Source organism: Cataglyphis hispanica, chromosome 5 (genome assembly GCF_021464435.1).
Source record: "Cataglyphis hispanica isolate Lineage 1 chromosome 5, ULB_Chis1_1.0, whole genome shotgun sequence".
Lineage (NCBI taxonomy): Eukaryota > Metazoa > Arthropoda > Insecta > Hymenoptera > Formicidae > Cataglyphis > Cataglyphis hispanica.
The window spans coordinates 10,667,272-10,689,544 of record NC_065958.1 but is presented as its reverse complement, the minus strand read 5'-3'; the positions used below and the strand labels follow the sequence as shown (position 1 = coordinate 10,689,544).

The 22,273-nt window shown below is 42.8% G+C and overlaps 2 protein-coding genes across 3 annotated transcripts in view; both read right to left on the bottom strand.

The window, feature by feature from the left end:
• The window catches only part of LOC126849880 (3-phosphoinositide-dependent protein kinase 1), a 287,984-nt gene that overhangs the window by 198,503 nt on the left and 67,208 nt on the right, over positions 1-22,273 (bottom strand). The window contains exon 1 of one of the 2 annotated variants that reach the window (XM_050592219.1): positions 10,544-10,582. The exons of the other annotated variant lie outside the window; for it this stretch is intronic. Within the exon in view, the coding sequence (XP_050448176.1) occupies positions 10,544-10,567 (24 nt within the window). The 5' untranslated portion in view covers positions 10,568-10,582. Of the gene's footprint in view, positions 1-10,543; positions 10,583-22,273 lie in introns of those variants that run through there. 2 annotated transcript variants of the gene reach the window in all.
• LOC126849903 (dexamethasone-induced Ras-related protein 1) overlaps positions 1-22,273 on the bottom strand; it is a 460,128-nt gene that overhangs the window by 403,034 nt on the left and 34,821 nt on the right. The window lies entirely within an intron of this gene.

The window sequence follows — 22,273 nt, the reverse complement described above, 5'->3', positions numbered from 1 at the left end:
TTTGCGCTACAAGATAAACATTCATGACAAGTGCAGTCTTTATATATAAATTGCGGATAAATCGCATATATTTTATGAGACAGAGATCTCTTTCTGGAGCAACCAAAGTAGAACGCACACCTGATTCTACAATAATTCGTTACCGTGACAGTTTAAGGGCGAGAGCTATTTCAGTTTCGATATCACGTCCGCATATGGTATTTCTGTCCAAAAGTCAATCGCGGCATATAGTTGGGAAGTGACTTCAATTGAATGTGTCTCACGTACGTCAATCAATGTGTTTGAAATAGACCGATAAATGCAGCTTGCAGCCTGCCTACAGTTACGCGAAAGACTCATTTAACATTCTAAATTGTTTATCGCATTCAAATCATTATAGATAAAAACATATGCAATCTACAAATAACTTAATACATACGTTTCATGCAAAACATAATATTAAAAATACTGCTAAATCTGTTATTTAAACCAGTTACGTAATAAATATATTATCTCCGAATATTCTTTTTTCATCAACTATTGTCTATTTAAGCCTTGTAATATTACTCTGTATCAAAGAAAGTTGTCTTTCTCCCTCTATCAAACAAATAAATAAACAAATTGTAACTATATAATTTAATGCAATAATAAAATCGCATTCTATAAAATATTTCTAAAATATATCGAGACGAAGATTTAAAGTCAAAATTAATGTCGATATTTCGTATTTGACGTATCGTTCGCAGACTTGGTGAAAGTGTCGACTGTAGCTCGACTGAATGCTTCGTAAAAATTCACGTTTCGCATATTCGTCTCCGGTATTTCCCATCGTAACAGTTAAATTACCCGGTCTGTAGCGACGCAACTTTTCAATAAAGACGTCTTTCCTACCGTATGTCTCGCGCAATGAATGCTGATCGAGACAAGCATCGTCTGTAAGTAGGAAATAAAGAACTGCGGGAGAAAGAGGAAAGAGAGAGAGAGAGAGAGAGAGTGAGAGAGAGAGAAAGAAGAAGAAATGGGAGGAAAAGAAAGCTGGGAGATGTATAACGTCAGAAATGCCGGCTTATTCGAAACCCAATCCACAGAGTTACTGGCTACTGGCAGACTTCATGGGGTATTGAAAACTCGATGGGAAAGAATGGTCGCGAGCGGGGGAGAGGGGAGGAGGGAAACCTGTGTAGTGGTTAAACTCAGGCAATGAGAATCCAATGAGAGGATATAAGCCTGCCGTAAACAGATGCCTTTGAAAATATCGGATACGAGAAACATGGAAACAAGGTGGACAAAGCGTCTGCTAATAATTTCGTAACTGAATCGTTCTACGATTCGATGCAAAGTCCTATGCGCGATCGTGAAAAAAAAAAAACTTTCGATGGTAAAGTGTTTCAAATATTTTCATTGTATATGATTTTAAACAGATATTAATTAAAACATAAGATTTTTTTGTATTTTAATATGTATTATCAATCAGTTACAAAAAAATGATAATCGTGTTGTAAATTACAAAGTAAGTAATAATAATAATCATAAATAAATGATAAAAAAAAACACAAATTTTATTAATATCTTATTATATTATTTAATATCGAAACACACTGAACTCTTTTTATTTCACTATATGTTTCATATCGAAAGTTATCAGGCTACCGTGCATTTATCGTCATCGTAACGAAATGTCGGAACGCTTGGACGACGGTACTCGTAATACAGCATTCCTACGAATGCCGATCGAGATCGCGGATCGTAGGTAAGTGGACAAGGAAAGAAATAAAGCTGCGGAACGCGTCAGCGAAGCTTCGCCCTCCCCCTCCCGCACTCTCACATTCGGAGCTCGCCCGCGAACGTGCTTCAGGACTTCGCAGACGTATCTCGAGGACCGGTAGGAAGGATGACCGTAACGGAGGAGAAAGAGGGAAGAGAAGAGGGCAAACGGAGGGTGGCTGGTGGCGGCTTTGGATGGCTCGAAGCAGTTACCGATACGACAAGCGAAAGGGGTGAGGAGGAGGAGGAGAAGAAGGACTTGCGCGGGTGGACTTGCCAGGGTGGGGATAGTTTTTTCCGTTTTTATCGGAAGAAAAGAGTGGCTCTTCGAGCCCCTAATGGAGTCCAGGCACGTATCCGTCGTGCACACGCCAGCAGAGCCCGCGGCTTTTCCAGTCACCCCCAACCCCCATCCCTAATGTCTCGCCCCCCGCGATTTTTTCTCTTTTTCTCTCTCTCTCTCTCTCTCTCTTTCATCTCCATCCCACCTGCAAGTTGACAGACCGACATTGGATCCCCTCGTACACGAACACACTATTGCACAAGTTACACGATCAGTAAACGCGCTCGTCGAGATATCTTATAGAATTTCCAGCACTCATCGTGCTCGATCATAATCGCCCTTGTAATCCTGAAGATAGAGAGGAAAGAAGATATGCTGAGTGGGCGGTACGCGGCGATATTACACGTATGTCAGATACTAATGTTTTCCCGAATCTAAAAACCATCCAAAAACTTGTCTATAAAAAGGTCTATAACTTGATGCGAAAATATCTCGAAACGTCAAAAATGAAAATTTTAGAAAAGCCTTTATTTTCAGACAATATTTTTCTCTCTCTTTTTATATTATCCTTAATTACGTATCTTCTCATATATTAATGCTCTCACAAATAGAGTTTATTCGCACTTCTTGACATATAATGAAAAAAATAAATTTAAAATGTGTGTGTGGTATATAATATAATTTTCCCTTATATATATCTCCAAAAAATCATTTACAAACTTTTCGGATTGTTATTTACATTAGCAGTAGAGAATTGTCGCTGCTTTGGTCGACAGGAAGAAAGACCGCTCGAAATCGACCTGATCGAGGAGTCCTCGAATGCCGCTCGTCGATCATCTTAACGTTTGCGAATGGACGGCCAATCGGCCGCATGAAAAGTCGATTTGTTCTAATAAAGGACCTACGATAAATTTCTCCCACGGTCCACCTAACAACGGTCTCCTAACGACTTCATCTGACGACATTCTCTGATCGCTCGAGAAAGGAAAGATCGTCGCAAGAGAATGATTGTAGCCTTAATCGGTCGCGAACTCAATAGATACAAATAGCCTAATGTAGTTTATGTGTTATAACAGTATACGTTGACGGCCGTTTAAAATATTGCGAAACAGAGCGTCAGATCGTAAATTTTTGCGAGAGAGGCAGAGACTCTCTCGCTTTTTAAGGTCTCAACTTTCCATTTTTGCGCGAACCCATTCGGGCGAGTATCAATCACTGAAACTTTAATAACTCAATTCCCAGTCAGACTGATAAATTACGAATCGGGCAGCCCGAGTCTTGCGCCATTTCGTTATAGGATGGCAATTTTCGATCGACAATCGCACGTCGAAAGTTCGATTCACGCGGCCGATATTCATTTTTCTTTCCCGGCCGCACTTTTTTCTCCGTTTATACCAATCAACCTTGCTATTTGTCGTAGCTGATAAACTGTACAAGCCTGTCAGCAATATTCGCGCTGGTACGCGGAGTGTAAAGATCCGTTCTTTTTTTTTTATTTTTATTTTTTTTCCGCTTGGTCTCGTTGAATGTTTTCGACGCGCTGGACCAGCCGGATTCTATCTGGTGACCGCTTAAAAAAAAAGAGAAAAAAGGCGAAAAAATCGTCCGCACACGCGAAAACGAGAAGCGACCGGAAAAAAAGAGGAAAGTGCGAACGCCGTGCATCACGGTGAGCTTTTAATACTGCTTGACGAGTGCATGTTTAAAGGCTTACCCGCGCGCGTCATCGACGGATTGTCGTGAAACCGATCGGATACAATAAGCGCCGCATGCGGCGTGATTACGCAAAACACGAACGACTGTATGTGTATATGTTTATATGTTGACTCACATTTACGACTATTTTCCAAGCAATTTTTTTTCAGGGACGTGACATCGCGGATATTAATGACACCGTAAAATATATACATGCGCGTCTAAAAGAGCAGAGATATGCAATTGATTAAGGAAAATGACATTTGACTGCAAAGTGCGCGAACACTTAAAAACTTTACAGCATCGCCATGATTTTTTACGATGAGTATTTCATGAATATTGATGCCTTTTATGTATTTGTCAATTTAAAAAAATATAGTTAGATGACAAGTTAAATGCGAAAGTGTTATTATCTGTTATACTAAATCTGATTTATCGAGATCTTTTATCCTGGGTTAAGGACCTCTAATTACATTGCAGCACGACATTTATCAGATATATTCGCGCCAGTGAGAGTATTAAAAGTTCACTAAGGAAACGTTACGAGATCCTAGCATAGAGTTGAATTCATCACGGTCGGCATTAACGTTATCTTTTTGGCATCAGGTTGTGAAAATGCTCCTTCTCTCTCTCTCTCTCTCTCTCTCTCTCTCTCGCTCTCTCGTTACTCGCACGAGACTTTTATTCAGCGGCGACGGGGAAGAGGGCAACCGAGCGGTTTGTAGGTCGTTAAAAAGGCGATCCCCGGCGCCCCGGTAGCGTCATCTTGGGCCGACATTAACGTCGGTGAGCCGTGAGGAGTACATAATGTTGCGTTAACTCGGCGCCCGAGGGGAGATGGATGAGCGGTACGCGTCGCAACTTTAATTTTTTTTTTTTTCCCCGGCGGCGGTGCTGCTTTCGGGTTGACCCGGCTATCCCCCAGCCCTCCCTGTCAGCCAGAGAAGGGCCAGAGGAACTTTTTAAAACGCAAAGTCGCGCGGCGCACTGTGTAGACGCAGGAGGGTGGCGCGTCTCCGAGGATAGCGAGGCGGCGGCTCTTTCTTTCAGGGGGAGAATGAGAATACCGGGGAGGGGCGGGGGAGAGGAGGAGGGCGAATACACGCGCAACATCGTGAATAATGCTCGTTATAATGCTCCGCAAGCCCACTTCGTTTCTTATTGCCGGCAACTGCGGAACTTGACGTATGAAACTTGCAGAGCAAGCGGCGGAGAGAGAGCCTAATGGCCGCTAACGAAAATTGGACAGCGATGAGTACTCGAGAGGCCGAGTCTCGGCCGTGAGAAGCGGAACGAGAAGAAGGAGGAGGAGGAGGAGGGAGGTATGGCGGGGGAAGGGGAGAGGATCCGAGTCCAGCACACTCCGGTTTCCAAGATAGTTCAATGATTAAGGCGGCACACGAAAGTGTTAATTCGCACGGGGACGTTTAATCTGCTAAAAGCAATGCTCGGCCGTATTATGCGGCTATTCTTCCGCCTTTATTATTCGTCAACGTACGCTCCTTCCATACGGCACGCTTCCGCGAATTGTTAATTTCCTCCGACATCATTAATTTCCTTAATTAAATTAAGATTAAATCAAATTAAATTGAAGTTAATCTCGAACCAAATTTCTCGATTAGCAAGAGGAGGAGGTTATAAAAATCCCGTTATATTATCCCAAAGAAAAATTGACAATTTGCATAACTTGGCAAATGGCGCCAGATTACGAAATCCCCGAGGCACGATATATTGGCGGCAGTTCTTTTATATATATATATATACATGTATAACTTTTATCATCAGTCTTCCCTTCATTTTTCGCCCTCCCTTATATGGAAGCTCATGGTTTGCGAAAAAAAAAGAATGAGAGACCCGCGCCTGTTTTTTTGCCAATCAATCATTGTCAATCGATCGATCTATCCACGCCCGAAAATTCTTTCTGATCAAAGTAATGTGTAGTGTGTACAATATACTTTGATAACTTATCTAAAAGGATACAAAATTTGATATATAATAATCTTAAATCTTGTATTTATAAAAAAAAAAATATATATTCTCTTATTACATGTAGATATATTTTCCATTAATATAGAGGCCATAAATTTCTATTATAATAATAATTTATATCGCGTGAAATGAACGGCGACTGGGGCGCGAATGTTTGCAGCATCCTCGTCGTGATTTAATCTCCCTTTCTCTCCCTCTCTCTGTATATGAGTGTATATATGACGCGCGTATGAGTGAATCGAAAATATACATAGACTTTCCGTGTACATATATCGTCCGAACGAGGCACCGCCACCGATAACCGCGTTGTAAATGCTCGCAGGCGGTGCGATAAAAGCGGTCGCGGGGACGCTTGTTGCCAAAAGCAACCGAAACGCGAGCATAATCGGCGCCTGCCGGTTCGATGCACTCGCCTTGTCTACGCGCGGTGCTTTAAGCGATTGGCCGGACGGTGTGTATATTTGGTTGGGCGGCGCGAATAAAGACGTATCTGTCCACGATGCACACACGTGATCGGGTTCAAGGTCTCCGAAGATCAAAACGCGCGCACGAAACTCCTATGCGTAGTAGTCGGCGGCGGTTTGTTGCCCTATTTGGCGGCAGGGCGGCAGACAGGCCAGGGGAACGAGGGGGAAACGGTGGGATGACGGGGAACGGGATGGGGACAGGAGGGTCGGTAGTAGCGATCGTGGAAGCAGTCCATGGTCGGAGAAACGTCGGTGGAACGGGGCACTGGAAGGCACGCATCTGCGCGCGCAACTTGGCGGGAAACAATAAGGGCCAACCACCGGCAGGAAGCACCATCTTCTTGGCGGGAACGCAGAACGACGGTGGTACTCAACCTTGCTTTCTTTCCCCTCCCCTCTCTCTTCTCTTTTGTGGAAATATTAAAGTAGTAGAAAGTTACGAAATAGTCGTCCTCGATGCCCGAAGCGTTTCCCAGCATTCGATATAAAGGCTCGAGATTTAAGTCAGTAAATAGAATTTTTTAAGATAATTGATGAATAAATAAAAATAATGTACAAAAACAAATTCAATATATAAAATATTTTTCTATTAATTTTCTTTTTTCCCTCTCCATCCTTTATTTTTTATCTACATTTTCTATCTTGGATTGTTCGAGAAATTTTTATTTAAAAATTTTTTTTATAAGATTTTTTTTCTCTCGGTCTATCCATGAGTGGAATATTTGGTTCAATTACTGAACCAAATATTCCACTCAATACTACTTAGGCTGTCTGATATTGGCACATCTACTGCATAAAATTCTAATTAATATTTAATTATGCTATCAATTCATATTTTAGATATATGTAAGAGACATGAATATTCGACTTCTAAAAAGTTACGTCTAAAGTCCATCACGAGGTTCAGATAGCATATTTTATTATTACTCCGCATTAATAATGGATGCGTTAAAAAAAAAAAAAAAAACAAACCATCAGGACACATTTACATACTTCATTACGATTCATTATTAACCCTTTCGCTACTACGGGTGACTATAGTCACCCGCCACGAAACGACACGCATACCCGACGGGTGACTTTAGTCACCCGCTCGAAAATGGAACCAAATGTTAACACATCTTGCTATATTATAATTATAGTTCCTATATTGTTGTATAATATAAAAATATTAATTATATTGTTGAATTAAAAATACCTCCATGGAAAAATTATGAACACGAATCATTTTGTTTCTAAAAGTAATGTCACAAAGTCGTTTTTGAGAAAAAGTCTTGGCCCCGAATGCTAAAGACTGCGCGCGCTTAATGTTCCCACTTTCGGCACGGCGCTCCGTTCTAGACGAGGCACTCCGCGGCAAGGCCCGCCGTAGCGAAAGGGTTAAGGCACTATAGGTATTTATGCATATCGATAGGCGAATGATACGTTAGACAATACTCGCTGGACCGTAAACGGTAATTAAAACGGAGATCGAATGTCCATGTGCAACATCCTGTTATTAATAAAAGACCGCAGAGACACCGGCGATGACATTTCGCGGCATGTATCGATATGGGGGATATATAACGAAAACGACATTCCCGCGAAGAACGATAAAACCCCGACGACACGGTGTTTGTAAATCGTCGAGGAACGATACGAGACGCGAGAGATCTTAACTACGACAGGTCAGGATAAACCCCGAACGGTCGTAGAGGGCGAGCTGACGTCTAGACATGTTTTTTGCTCCAGTCGGCCCCAGGCGGACTGGGAGCTCCGGAAACCTAACGTCCGATCGTCGCGGTTCGCTCTTTGTTGTCTGCCTGCATTCGAACCTAACTCACAATCAGTTGAGGCACAACAACAATCCCGGGTAAGTAACCCCGGTTTTTAGCGATTCGCCGTCTCCCTCTCTCTCTCTCACTCTCTACGCACATTATAGTCTTGTGTGGTGCGTGATACAGCAGAAAAGGAAAACTTACTTAACTAAAGCTACAGAGAGAACGTTAGCGCGATTGGATATCCCGTGCGAAACGAGACAGCCCCCTTCGCGAAGTACAAAGTAGTCAAGAATTTCAACGATTAATTTTTCGCCGCGGACATTGCCAAGCACACGAGCATAAAGCAGATCTCTCGAACCCGTTCCCGAGGCTTAGCTCGCCGACGCGGTGGCAGACGGAGGAGCCTTCGAGTGCGTTGCACCAACGACGGATTGACGTGGAGGGAACGGCAGGAGGGAAGTCACGCGGTCAGGCACGCCGGTTAGTTAGATCCTCTCTCTCCTTGCCGCGCGCCTTGGCCCTTCTTAACCGATCCTCTTCCTCTACCTCCTCACCGACAATGCAACGCATATTACACGCACGCACACAATATCGCTCGTACGTTCGCTCTTTCTACGCGTCCCTCTCTTCGCCAACCGACCACCTCCCGACAACTTGGCGGGAAACCAGACACGTGGTTCTCATGGCGTTCATTCTCGAACAAAGGACTCCCACCCGTGGTGTCCGTAGTACTACGTCGTCCCACGCCAAGCGACGCTAGCTCATCTTCTCGTCAAACGAACGCTTCGAGGTGAGCGACTGCTCGCTTTCCGCTCGAAAGCGACAGTTTCTTCGACTTGGCGGGGGTGGACACGAATAACGGTCGTTTTGAATCAGGAAGGGATCTTGGACGTTAAGAGTCAGGTCCAGACCAAGCAAACAAATCATGCATATAATAGAATATCAATAAAGTAGCGGTATCTTTAATAAATAATTATATGCAAAATTATGTTGCACAAAATTTTATAATTAATTATCTCTATATAAAAAATATTTTTAAATTAACAATTCTTTTTTATTAGCTTAGTCAATATTAGATCATGTTTGTTCGTTTAACTGACATCCGGTTTTAGATATAGATTGACAAAGAAAAGTCTGAACATGTACATCTTTTACCTCTTATACATATATTGTCTTTCATTATCTGATAATTTATTAATTGAATTAAAAAAAAAAAATTAACTTAAGAGAAGAATAATAAAATATTCTTGTGTCATAAAACTATTATTGTATCATAACACAAAATATAAAATAGATAAACTTAAAAAAATATCCGGCATCAAATTATATTATAATAAATATTTGTTAATAAAACAGTTAAAGGGATCAAGTTTTTATTCAAATTACAAGAGATATTGGAAATATTTATAATCTTCCAGTTTAGTTCTGTTTTACACAAACTGTATTAAAGGAAAGAAAAGAAAAACAGTTTTTCCCGCATGCTCCGCCACTCTTTGATAAACACAACAAACTATTATTATTGTTTTTTATATGTTTCCGAATCAGATGGAGATAAAAAGAGTGACGCTCTCTCTCGATAGAAATTTTATAAAATTAGGAATCCGATACGTTTCGTTAAAAATATCATTGCGGATGCAAATTAATAGAAAAATCCTCAAAAGGAATAATTTAATCGATGGGTCGACGCGAAGACAATAGTAGAGCACGTGAATGACGAGAAGTCGAAACGATCGGCGGTTTTAACAGACCGACATTCTCAACGAGCGTTTCTTCGTTTCGTGGACGGTTAACGTCGGCTCGCCATTTTCAACGGAAATTCAATTAAGGTATAAATAGCCAAAGAGAGAGAGAGAGAGAGAGAGCGAAAGAGAGATCAGGTCATTAAAATGGTCGGCGCACGGCCAATAAGAAGACACACCTCGGCGCTTTGTCTGGGCCAGGCCGCGCGCGTACGATCATCGTTCTCTTCGCTTCCTCGCCATACCATGCCCTGCCTGCCATGCCACGGTGTTACATTACGTTCCACACACTGTGTTCCAGACCTACCGCAATCCCGAACCTTCGGTCTAGACTCGTCGAGAGCGAGGAACGGCGGCGGTCACACGTCGGTCATTCACACGTGTGCGACTTGCGCCCGAGGAGGTGCCAGCAGCCCCGCGTGCGAATCGAGCCGACCGGATCTTGCTCGATCGTCGTCGTCGTCCTTCATCGACCGCTGTTACCGCGACGACGAGCCGCCTTCGATCGCGTGACAAATGTCTCCCCACGACAACGTTTCGTCGTAGGTCGTTCACGGAAACCTTGAACTCGCAAACGACGCGTCGTAGTAACTGCGTATCCGCCGGATACGCGAGCCAGTCGGATTCCCGGAATGATTCTCGCGCGAGAAGAATCGCCGAAAATGAACGCGCCCGATTCCGATTCTCCGTCCAAGGTCACAGGTGATTTTTACGTGGAAGCGGGCCTTCTCACCGGCGCCGGATTGCATTAGGTGTGAATATTTCGGTGAATTTTCGCGAGACCGAACGTCAAGGCGTCAGCGAAAGCAAGTACCTCCTGCCCACTTAATCTCTGTTTGACAAGAATGACATAAAAATTTTTGTTACCTTTGGAACGGTTGAATGGAACATCTTTCCTGCGACGATTATTTCTATGTTTTGGAAAGAAAATATATTGTCTTAATTAATGGTTATTAATTGTGAAAAAGAGGAAAGATAAAAAAATAAAATCTATAATATAATCCTGGAATAATTAACTCATTAATTAATATATAGTTTATTCAAAACGATTATGTTTGTTTCAAGGATGCGGATCTCGAGTTGCCGCGATGATGTCGCGCTTTTCAGACAGCTAATAACGTAATTCGAGATCGCAATCGCAAAGTCGAAGGGCATAATTTGTAGGCCGCAGTGACGAGCTCATAACGAAGGGATGATGGAAGTCTTAGAAAGGCAATCGGTAGACAGGGACAACGAACAACGAAGCTTCCTCTTCGTGACCAAACAACCGGTTCTGGTTTCACGGTCCTCGTCACCTGCGACCTTCTGTCACCGGCGAGCCAACGACACTACATCGGTTCAAAGGAAGTCTGGTGCCACTTTAACGACCTGCGCCTTGTACCGAGGAGGCTCAGGGTCAGAGGCCAGACGGACTACCAATACGCATGCGAATACTTACGCGGTATGGAACGGGAAGAGGAGACGCACACGCCTTGCGAACACACGACAGCAGGGAGCGAGCCGCGGTCGTCCCGTACTTCTCGATTTATGTTCTCGAACTGCGAACGAGCGCCTGTGTCTTGTTTACAATCGACATCCGTTGTGTATATATACGACGTAACCAATAACGTAAACAATCGATTATTGTTGATGTCTTATGTTATATGAATCATAATAATAAATGTAAAACAAACTCTCTTCCTCTCTTTACATTGACATCTTCTTTTCAAAAAAGATTTAATCACGGAGGTATATTTTTTGAAATTAAAAATTTTATGTATATACCAAAGTTTTAGATAATTATATAAACAGTAAACAATTTTATCTCTACAACAATAATAATAAATTAATTTTTAAACTAACATTAATAAAAATGTAATTTATAGCCTTCATTGTTAAAATGATTAAAAATAAAATATCTTATTTTTTTGCGTGCAAGTAAAAAATAGAAGATCCTATAAATATTCTACGAAAAAAAATATATTTGTAATAATAAAAAAAAAAAAAAACTTGCTATTAAAATTTGATGAAGTTTGAGGGTGAAACATCCCGCGTGGAGAAACTTTAGTTATCCTCGAGAGATTTAATTCAGATTATATCGCGATTCGTCTTGAAAAAAGGATGAGACGGGCGAGGATAAGGACCAAGCCGGGATTGCTACGTTACTGCTACAACTACGAATACGAATGATTTATTTCTCCTCCCTACGTCGACTCCTCCATGCATTCTGCGAGCGAGCATTCTCGATCGCCCATGGGAAAGATTTTCGGCGTATAATGGGACCCCGTTGTCGTCCTCCGCAACCTAACGGAGAGGGCTTTTATTAGGATTTGGGGTGCGCGCGCGGGAACTTCAGCGAGAGAAACCATAATAGATTCGCGAATCTGTCTGGCCTTTACGTTTGTCCTGTAAGGGGTTCATCGAAACGAGCTTCGTGAGGCCGCATTGCCGTACCGAGCGAATGTTCACGAAATTCCGCCCCTACGATAATATACATACATGCATATGTGCAAGGTAAAAGGCTAATTAACATATACCGTCTTTCGGCGTATTAGCGCGTCGTGTTATATTCGCAAAGACAACAGGAAATTATCTGTTAGTACGCAGGTACATAAACAATCGCCTCGAGGAGTCGCAAAGCTGCTTTTGCATATTGTTGCGAATCAGTCCGGAATCGATTTTATAATTTCTGATTTAAAAATCAATTCTCGTCTATGGGAAAAATTAAAAGAAAAAAATCATTAATCTACATCTGGAAAGAGCCTAATCCATTCCTAGATTAATTTAATTTAACATAACGAGACAGTAGAATTACGAGAGATTGTATTGTATTGTATTGTAAGGAAATAAGATTGTGTGCGCGAATGGAGTTTCGCTCTCGCCCGTTTTGGTATACTATGACCCAAGTCATGGTGACATTGATTGCGAGACGGATTAGTGGATAATAATAGATGCGGCCAACTCTCGCGAAGGACTCTCCTCGCTCGTCATCCACGCGACGTGGCGATTTATGTCTCTCGAGCGTATATACGAACGAGCACGCTCGAAGGCGAATAAGCAAGCGGCGGAGAGACCTTCGCCGCAACGCGACGTCCGTTTCACCGTCCTTCTCCATTTCGCAATAGCGAAAGAGCCGGGCTGTTTACCGCTAGAAATAGATAGCCTAGTTAGGTAGTGTATACGTTCTCGGCTCTATTCTTGGTACACAGGCCAACTTTTTTCACGCGCTCCCAGCTTGCACTTAGGCTCGTGCCTCTAGGTCTCGCGTAACTGCGCTACGATTGCCTCACTCTGTATACGCGATATTTGCGACGTTCCATTATACACAAAGTCTTTTATATACACGTCGCATCTAAATAACGATAAATCATTGCGATGCGCGCCGTGAATAAGAGACGGCTACCTCGTAAATTAGTTGTTTTCCGCGAACGATGAAGGCGAAAGATTACTTAATTTTCGTCATATTAAATATTTTATGTGCTCTAAAAAGAATATTTTAAAAAATTAAACGACCTAATATAACGGACTAATATATGTATCAAATGAACAAAAAAATATTTTTTCGGCTATCGATGGTAAAGCTATTTAAAAATATTCTACAGTGCTATTAATTTAATTTAATTTAATTTAATAATAATAATTTAAATAGAAGAATTATTTTATTTTGATGAAAGAAAAAAATTCTTTTTCTTATTTTTATTTATTCTTTTCAAGAAATTTAAGTTTCATTTTCTTTTTTTTCATTTTCTATTCTTCCTGTCATCCTTCTATAGTGATTGGTTTAAACAAAGAAAAGTAAAATTTTTTTAGTGGAACAAAATGACCAAAAAAATATAAAAATATATAAAATAATTGTGATTTTAAAGATTTTTGGACACTAACTTTAGTGATATTTTTCGAACTTTTTATTCAGTATTAAATTTTCTATAAAATCTGAAAGTCTGGCCGGAAGATTTGGGCCCGCCCTATATAAAGGGTAAAAGAAATAAGAATCAGTATAAATAAATTCTACGATATTTTCCGAGAAAAATTTGTCTAATATTGCGAATATATTATTCGAACAACTTTTCAAGCTGAAAAATTCATATAATATCGAATCACATTTATATAATATTTCAAAAGAAAGGGAAGAGATAAGTTTTATGCTGATTTTCTAAAAATCGATAGTAGGTCACGAGCAATTTATTACTTTCGCTTTCGCATCGTATTCCTACCTACTTCCCTTTGCGGCCATCTATGCCCGACGATTTCCGTCTTCGTATATTCGGCCGTCTTCGAGGCCTTGAGGAATTTTTTCTTTGGACCTAACCCACGGTCCCGCATGTTACGGTCTTTGTTCCGTAGACCCGATCCGCCGACGGTTTCCGAGAACGCACTTCGCATCGGCCGAAATTAAGGATATTTATTGGTCTGGCGCTACACTAGAGCGGAATCTGAGACCCTAGAGCTCTAGCAAAAAGAAGAAAAAAAAAAGAAAAAAAAAAAACAGCCGGGAATAACCTTTTCTTTACCGGTCCTCGAGGTCTTTGTTCCATGGAAATGAGACAACCTTGATCATAAAACGGGTCTAACCGATTGCGAAATAAGAGAGAGAGTAACGTGGGGAACATTGTAAAGGCTCCGGTGTTGTAAAGACTCACAGGTTTAAGCTACTACATATTTCCGCGCGACGAATAACGTATAGAATAAAATGTTTGTATTATGCAAATATAAAATAGAATTAAACAAAGAAGAATAGCAATTAAATATGACAGATGCGAATACAAATTTAAATGCTAAACTTTCCCTTTTAGCTCTATAACATCTTCCCGTTCGCGTAATAGGAAACGTTATTAAGCGAAGAGAGACGGAGTCTTTACGACGATGAATTTTTGCGATATCTCTGCGAAAGCAACACACGAGGGAATGACGTCAAAAGTAATTGCATTTCTCTTTCGTTGATGGAAATGCAGTTAATTCTAGGCATACTTTCAAAGAATCCTTCAAGATAAGATCTTAATGGCGCTCCGTACTTCGCGGCAGAAGTGAGGACCTCTCAGACGAAGTCAGTTGATTTAATCACTTAACTTGTTCGTACCAACGAAGAGACACCTTTGAAGTGGAACGTGTCTGATGAGTACATCACCGGAGGGGCCTTCAGTGGCCAAGATCATTTTCTGGAAAGTACCCGGGACAGACGTATCAAAGACCTGATAGAATGTCGCAAGGTCGGCCTTATCGAAGAGAACGAGATGGAAGAGAGCCAGACTGATTCGCATAAGTAAAGTTATGTATACGTTGCTTATGTCTCCAAGTGATTAATAATATCCAATTCATACCTTCGATGCGATACAAATTTTCATTTTCCGTGCGATTAGATGATTCTTCGTGACGGCATTGCGCTAGCGGCAAACGAAAGATAGAATGAATGAGCGCGTGAGAGAGAGAGAGAGAGAGAGAGAGAGAAGCAAAAAACGGTGCAGAACGACGAGCATTTATAAAACGCAAGCGAACAAACGCCGCAATTAAAACAAAGCCTACGGCATTTGTTCGGCGCCCCGGCGCGTGTTTCCCAACCGTCACCGAGTCCCACGGGGTCGGCAAAACCACCCACGCTGCCGCCCCGCCCGAGGTGACGGAGGGTGGTTTTGTTGCGCACAAAAAAGAGAGAGAGAGAGAGCGGCAACTTTTTCGGGGGTAACGACGATTATTCCAGACCGGCAGAGAACAACCGCCTAGGCTGCGATCGCGGAGGGTGACGAATTCACCAAAGTGCGAACGACCATTTCAATGTCCATTGTCTTCGAGACGGCGTCATTAAATAATTAGACGTTGATTACCATTCTTTCGCGAGGGGTATCTCTACACTTTTCTTATTATTTACGGCATACCGACAAAGGAATAAAAATTTAACTTGACAGGTATTGTCATGGAAACTCAACAATACGAGGAATATAAAGAAGCTCGTTAATCTTTTTATTTCTTTTTTCTTTTTCTTATTAAGAAACCTGTAGCATCCCCTCGATACGACCGCTGGTTGCGAAATTTATTTTCATAACGTAACTACAGTCTCTTGAATTCAATTAAATTATGCATGTTAGCCATATTTTATTAGGCGATGGAGAATAGGGTTAAGCCAATATATTATCAATGTACGCAAATACCAAATGACGTTCCCTCCTCTCCGATATGAATTATTAGCTAAGCATGGTCGCATTTATTATAATCGTATTGAGGGAAGACTTCCGTCCCTTTTCTCTAAGCCGTTATCAATCATTCGAAGTCTTATTATAACAGTATTACTAGTCTCGCGCACGCGAGCATCAATTAAAATCATCACAGACCCGCCCGCTAACTGTAGATTCTTCGGTCAATCATACACAATACACAGGGTGTTCCCTGTAAAAATTGACTCATCGCAAACTCAAGTGAGATCGGTAGGTAGGTAGGTAAAAAAAAAAAGAGCAGCCGAGTCCAGGCACAAGGCTGACTCCCCTTTATTAGTCATCCCTGGGTAAAATTAAACCGCCGCTATATTAATTACCTTCCACGAAATAGACGGCCAGACTGTCTGCGATAAAAAGCCACGATATCTTGGAATTAGTATAATAGCACATTATCGAATACGAAGCTATATATATGTATACGTATAAAAAAGTAATACAAAACTTATTTCATAAGTTAAAAATATTATTTGCGTTAAATTATATGCAATTCGAATTTTGATTATGATTTATTTTACCTTAAAGCAACGATTCCATCTTTTTCATCGCTCAACGTAATTAAATATTATAATTCGATGAAACTGTTTGTGTGTTATTTATTTCCTCTCCCCCTCCCCATCCCCTTGCTGCCTTTTCCGCCCGCCCCGTGTTTGATGATCCATCAAACGCGAACCGTGTTAAATTCGCCTTTACTCTGTTGTTTTCCCCGCGAAGTAGCTCTCGTAGCATGCGACAGGAGCTTGATCGAGTTAGCGCGGGTTAAATCACCTTTGTGAGACGCTCGCTCGCGACGCGTCCCGTCGACCCCAACACTCTCTCCTCCCTGCCCCTCCCCATAGCTCGCTTGTTGCTCTCTTCGTGTTCTCCTATCCCTCTTCAATCCCCATTTTCGCTATTCGATAGTACACACATGTACAATCCGCTCGATGTGTTTAGGATAGCTAAATTATAGCGAGCTACACCAACTGCCAGCGAAGACGAGCGAGCTCTCGCTCGAGCGTTGAATCGGAGGTCGGGGAGATGACGGGGCGGAGACGAGGGAGAGCAAGAGGGTGTTAATCCGGTTGCTTTATTGCTACGAGAATCCCTCCGGAGCGCGGCAACGCGTCTGCCAGCCAGCTCTCCCCTTCTCAGGCTGCGTATCAGGAGGGTTAAGTTCGTTTCCACGTAGTTCGACGACCTACTGCTCTACGGGGGCGGCGGCGGCGGCAACGATGGCGAGAGGAGTGGGAAGGGAGGAGGAGGAGGGGGAGCGAGGCAACGGAGTCTCTCGAATCCCATCGGGGCCACCCTCCTGCTTCCTCCCTCTCTCCCCCCTCCCACCCCTTTGGAAACACCACGTCCGTTCGTATGTCCGTCTGACCTCGGCTGACCGCCCCCCGGCTTATTACCGCGCACCGACATTATTACCCTTGCGCCCCCCGTCGCATTTCTCGGGCCCGGAGATTCCGGGAAGCGTCGGGGACGTCCGCGCGACCCGCGCGGTCGCCGATTTCGATGTATCGGGGTATCCGACGCGGATTGCCGCCAGCATGCAGTTTCGTGCCTCGCATACGAAGCCCGTGCAAGCGATGCAGATCGTTCAGAGGGAGGAACGCTGCCGTGGTATGGACTTTATCCCGCGGAACGTCCAACTGGAAATCCAAACTCCTCCTTTCTCCCCTCCCCACCCCACCCCTGTCACCCCTTTCGCCAGTGAAGCGTTCCGTTGTATCAACGCTACGGGAGACTGACAAGAGAATCGATTTAATCCTGTAACTTCGTTTGAATCCAATGATTCCAATCGACTCGATATGCATCGTGATTTTTTATCGTATTTTTGCATGCACTAGTTCGTTTAATATTTCGCAAAATTCTTTGCATTCTACAATATATATATTTTTTTTCTTTTCACGATGACAGTACGATTAATCATCAGTCTTGTCATCATCCATCATTAATTTGGCTATAATATGATTATCCTTTTCATGGAACCCTACGATAAGCTACGAGTAACAGCGAATTCCGAGTTTCCTTCGAATCCTCTCGCAATTCAGTCCCTAAGTACCATCTGTCGCTGTCCTAATTAGACGGCTTATCACGCCCCGGCAAATTGCCGCGTGTGCACGACACATTTGTTCATAGACGCGGAAGGCGCCAAAACAAGAGACGTTAATGCATACAGCACGCAATATGTCATTAAAAAAAAAAAGAAAAAATAGTAGCGGAAGACTAACGACGAGATAACGTCGGCGCCACTTCCGCTACACGCAATCAACGCGTCGATTTGTTTTTCTTCGTTTCCACGTGCAAAAGAAAATAGATCGTTATGAATTATCAACATTTTCGTGCAACGAGTCGACTGGACATCGACTCGGCAGCTCGCGATAAGAAGGCACGAACGCACACGAGCGCGAGGTTTTCGGACTCGGTAATATTTTTCTATAAAATGTAATGGTGCACGCACTCGCCGGTGCGGTTCATCCGCAGGGACCGGCATATTTATTCCCGCTGCGTTTAATCCGCGCGCGTATCATACACACCGCGCCGCGCAAATGCCGAGTTATGAATATACATTATTTTTCAGTAACATTTTCGCGCACATCGCAGACGGCCCGGGGGGCGGCTCCTCGAGGGAGAGCACGCGCAGCGCGGTAATTCTTTCTCATCCCGTAATTAGGAAACGGACCCTTTTTCACGAGGGACATAAATCACACGTGAGCCACGGAGCGACAAAAAAATACGTCGGAGGGGCGAGGAAGGACGAACGATGTCGCGTTGAGATGGAAAAGCCGGGGTTAAGGGCGCGGGCCCACGGACGAGAAAGCAAGTAACGGACACGACTCGTTAGAGAGAAACGCTTATAAAAATATCGCGACAAACTCTTCGTCGGTGCAATCACCTTGTTTTAGGCGAAATGTCGAGAAATTATTGGTCTGATTTCTTTTATAAATCGAGACGCGCGAAAAATGTAAATATATTGTTAAAAATATGTAATCTTTATGACGTTCCTCCATGGATTTTTCGTTATCTTCTGAAATAATTATATAAAAGTAATTTAATTTCTTAATTTGTAAGTTGCAAGGCTAATTAAATGTATATTTTATTTTTTGATAAAAAAAAAATTATAAATAAGTTTCTAAAAATATATATTTTATTCTGTTAAAACAAATTTATAAATAAGTTTTAGAAATTTCAATTTTTGTATCGATTAATAGTGTGTGACAAACAAAATTAAAATTTATAATTAATTAAAGTAATTTCAGAATCGATCAAGAAAAAAATCGATAAGCCGTAACAAAGAAAGTATTCTATGTATAACTAGACGTAATAACGTATTGATTAATACTTTAATTTCATGAATTCTACTTCCGCAAGGATTACTATCCCGCTGCCATGTCTATTGCAGAGCGAATAAATTCAAAGGATCTTTTCACGCACTCGAATTTGTTCGTCGCGAATTTATCCTCACTTGCATTACTTATGTCGTGCGAACACAACTTGTCCAACTGTCTTTGTCATTGCATTTGTCGCCGCAGGTGAGGGCTGGAAATGGCGGGAATATAAATACAGCGTTACGTACATACCATGTATTATACCTAACGTATATGACTTATGACTGTGAGTGATTCCAAGAACGTCTGCGGTCGCTGTGTGGTCAGCCTATATATAAAATCTAACCGACGTCTTACGGGAATAAATAATACTCCTGGAAGAGGGAAGAGGAGGACGGGCGGTGCGAAAACAATTTTTTATCATTCCTGCAAAATACATGTGACACGCATGCATGCTCTACTTGATGCCCGCATACATATCTCGTGCTGTGAATATACAAAATCACGATTCCGTTAAACCGTGTTATTACTTCGCATCTACCTGGGAAGATCAAAAATTTGACGCGCTATCTCATTTGATTAAGTAAACAAGAAAAGGAAATACGGAGGGAAAAGGAGGGAAAGAAATAAAATCGCGCGTAGAAATCGATATAGAGTGATTCTGTGGGCAAATAATATTTCTCTCAACATTGTTCTTTTGTATATCTTATGAAACAATGCGAATGTATTTGCCATATCTAACCGGCGAGCGGTCAATGATCGGCGCTGCGTAAAAGTCACGGGGTTGCACGTGAGTCATTGTTGCGCCAGACAGGGCGGCTACGAGCCGGCCGGTCCCCGCACTCGTTAGGGGATATTTTAATGGGCCGCCGCTTTAGATTTGCCGGTGTTTAATTACAGGGGCTCTCAACTAGTGTCTACATGCGTGTAGAGTGATCGCGATTTTTGAAGGAAACAGCTTGAAGCATCGCAATTACACGACGAAGAAATGACGGAAGGGAACAAACGCTATCGTCGAATGTAATGTGAATATGACTATGTTTATTGAAATCGAAATCGTTGCGTTCTTTTTCGCAGTAAAAATAACAAAGAATCAGCGCAAAGTATCTCGATATTAAGAAATACTCCAAGTGGCGAAAAGGGTGGAGCACGACACGCTTTTTGCGCTTGTGCCACGCACCGAAACGCAATAACGCATGGCGCAACGTAAACGCGAGTACTCCACCCTTCAATGCCCCTTCAGTGTAGGAAGGGATGAAGGAAGTGGGCGAGGAGGCAGAGGAGTGAACGGAGGGCAGGAAAGAAGGGACAGGGACAGAGTCAGCGAGGGGAGAGTACGAGAGAAAGAGAAAGAGAGAACAGGCGGGAAGCAAAAGAGACATGAAGAGAAAGAAAGAGAGAGAGAGAAAGGACGATAGGTACTTTACCACCCCATAAAACGGGGGTGTGAGTGTTGTGTCTGGCGCTGGACCCACCCTAGGGTGAACGCCCTGGAACCCCTGCGCACAGACGATTTTTCGTCTCCTTCCCGTCAAGGCGCTTCAGTTCCGTCTCCCTCACCCCGTTCTCTCACCGTCGTTGATCTCTCCCTCTCTTGTCGGTTCGCCTCCCTCCTTCCCCTCCCTCCCCCTCTCTCTCTCTCTCTCTCTCTCTTTGTTTCTCTCTTCTCCGGAGCTCCGACAGACTCCGCAAGGTGTCTACACTCCTGAACATAAATGAAACGGCAGAAAAGGGATGGCGACGGGCCGAGAGGTGTAGGCCCGTTTCACCAGGGATTTTCTATTCCCACAGGCATGTCTGCGATGTGGCTTAGAGCGAGCCCAGCCGGCTTCTCTCCTACCGTTTCTTTTTCTCTCTCTCTCTCTCTCTTTCACAATATGTTTAGATTTATTCGCGCGTGGCTGATATGTTTCTCGCGACTATCGACTGTGTACTCATCGATAACATCGCTGATAAATTTTTCTATAGGCAATATCGCGACGCGAAAAATCAAATTTCTTCCCGGCGTGAAATTCTCTCGGAGCATACACGGTGTTCCAAAATCGAATTGCAATAGGAATACAAAGGCTTAACAATCTGTAAGGCCATACCTAAGAGACTTATATGTTTTCGTTAGAAGAAAGAGAAAAAAAAATTGTAGACAGAACGGATCTCATGCTTCGCTCTTTTGGGAGACAAAGTTCCAAACGTGATTCAAAAATTTGAAAGTGTAATCGGTCGGGAAGCTTGACGGCGACTAATTAACGCCAGGTATAACACGCGAAATTCAGGCGATACTATACCGGGTGGGCAAACTCTCGAGGAGCGCAAAGTTTTCCCGTAAACGGAGCGATTTATGAAAGCGGACTTAATAACGTAAACGCGAATGCAAAGTAACGCGGTTCCACGCGTGTAAGGTACTCGGCAAGTTTCGCCAACGTAAGCTAAACGAATAACCGCCATAAATATTACGAAATTTCAACAAGGCCTGCGCAAAGAGCTTCGATTTATGGCCGACCGTTTTCCCGCGTCGTCTATATGTCTACCTCCCGCACACGTCCTCACTTTCTATCCTTTAATCGTTATCTACCGCGTTTCAATTACGCAAAAATCGAAAAAAAAAAATGAGACTCGTCACTCGCGTCCAGCAGCTTTAGATTTATACTCGGGCTTTATCAACGGGAATTATCGTCGTGTCGCGAGCGACGTAGCCATTTTCGTTTGCTCAAACGCGAATGTTATGATAACGAAGTGGAGTGCCGGCGCTGCTGGGTCACAGAAGGTCAGAAATTGAGCAAACTGGGGGATGCGATATAGAACACGGACGGGGAGCGAGACAGATCGGTGGTCGAGGGTTGATGGGGAAGGGTCCGAGGACAATCACCCCTTGCGACAATGCGCGCGAGTTGAAAACTCAGTCCGATGTTACATACATACACGTACAATATACGTGTACACAGTTACACACACGTACGCGGCATGAACCTTCCCGCTAGTTTCTCGATGCGCACATACATAGTGGAAAGTTTTCAACTTTCACGCAACTGCGTTCTTTTTTTTTTTTTTACACGATTGTGAACGCCGTTATTAAACCTTTCAAAACGAAAGAGATATTTCAATCG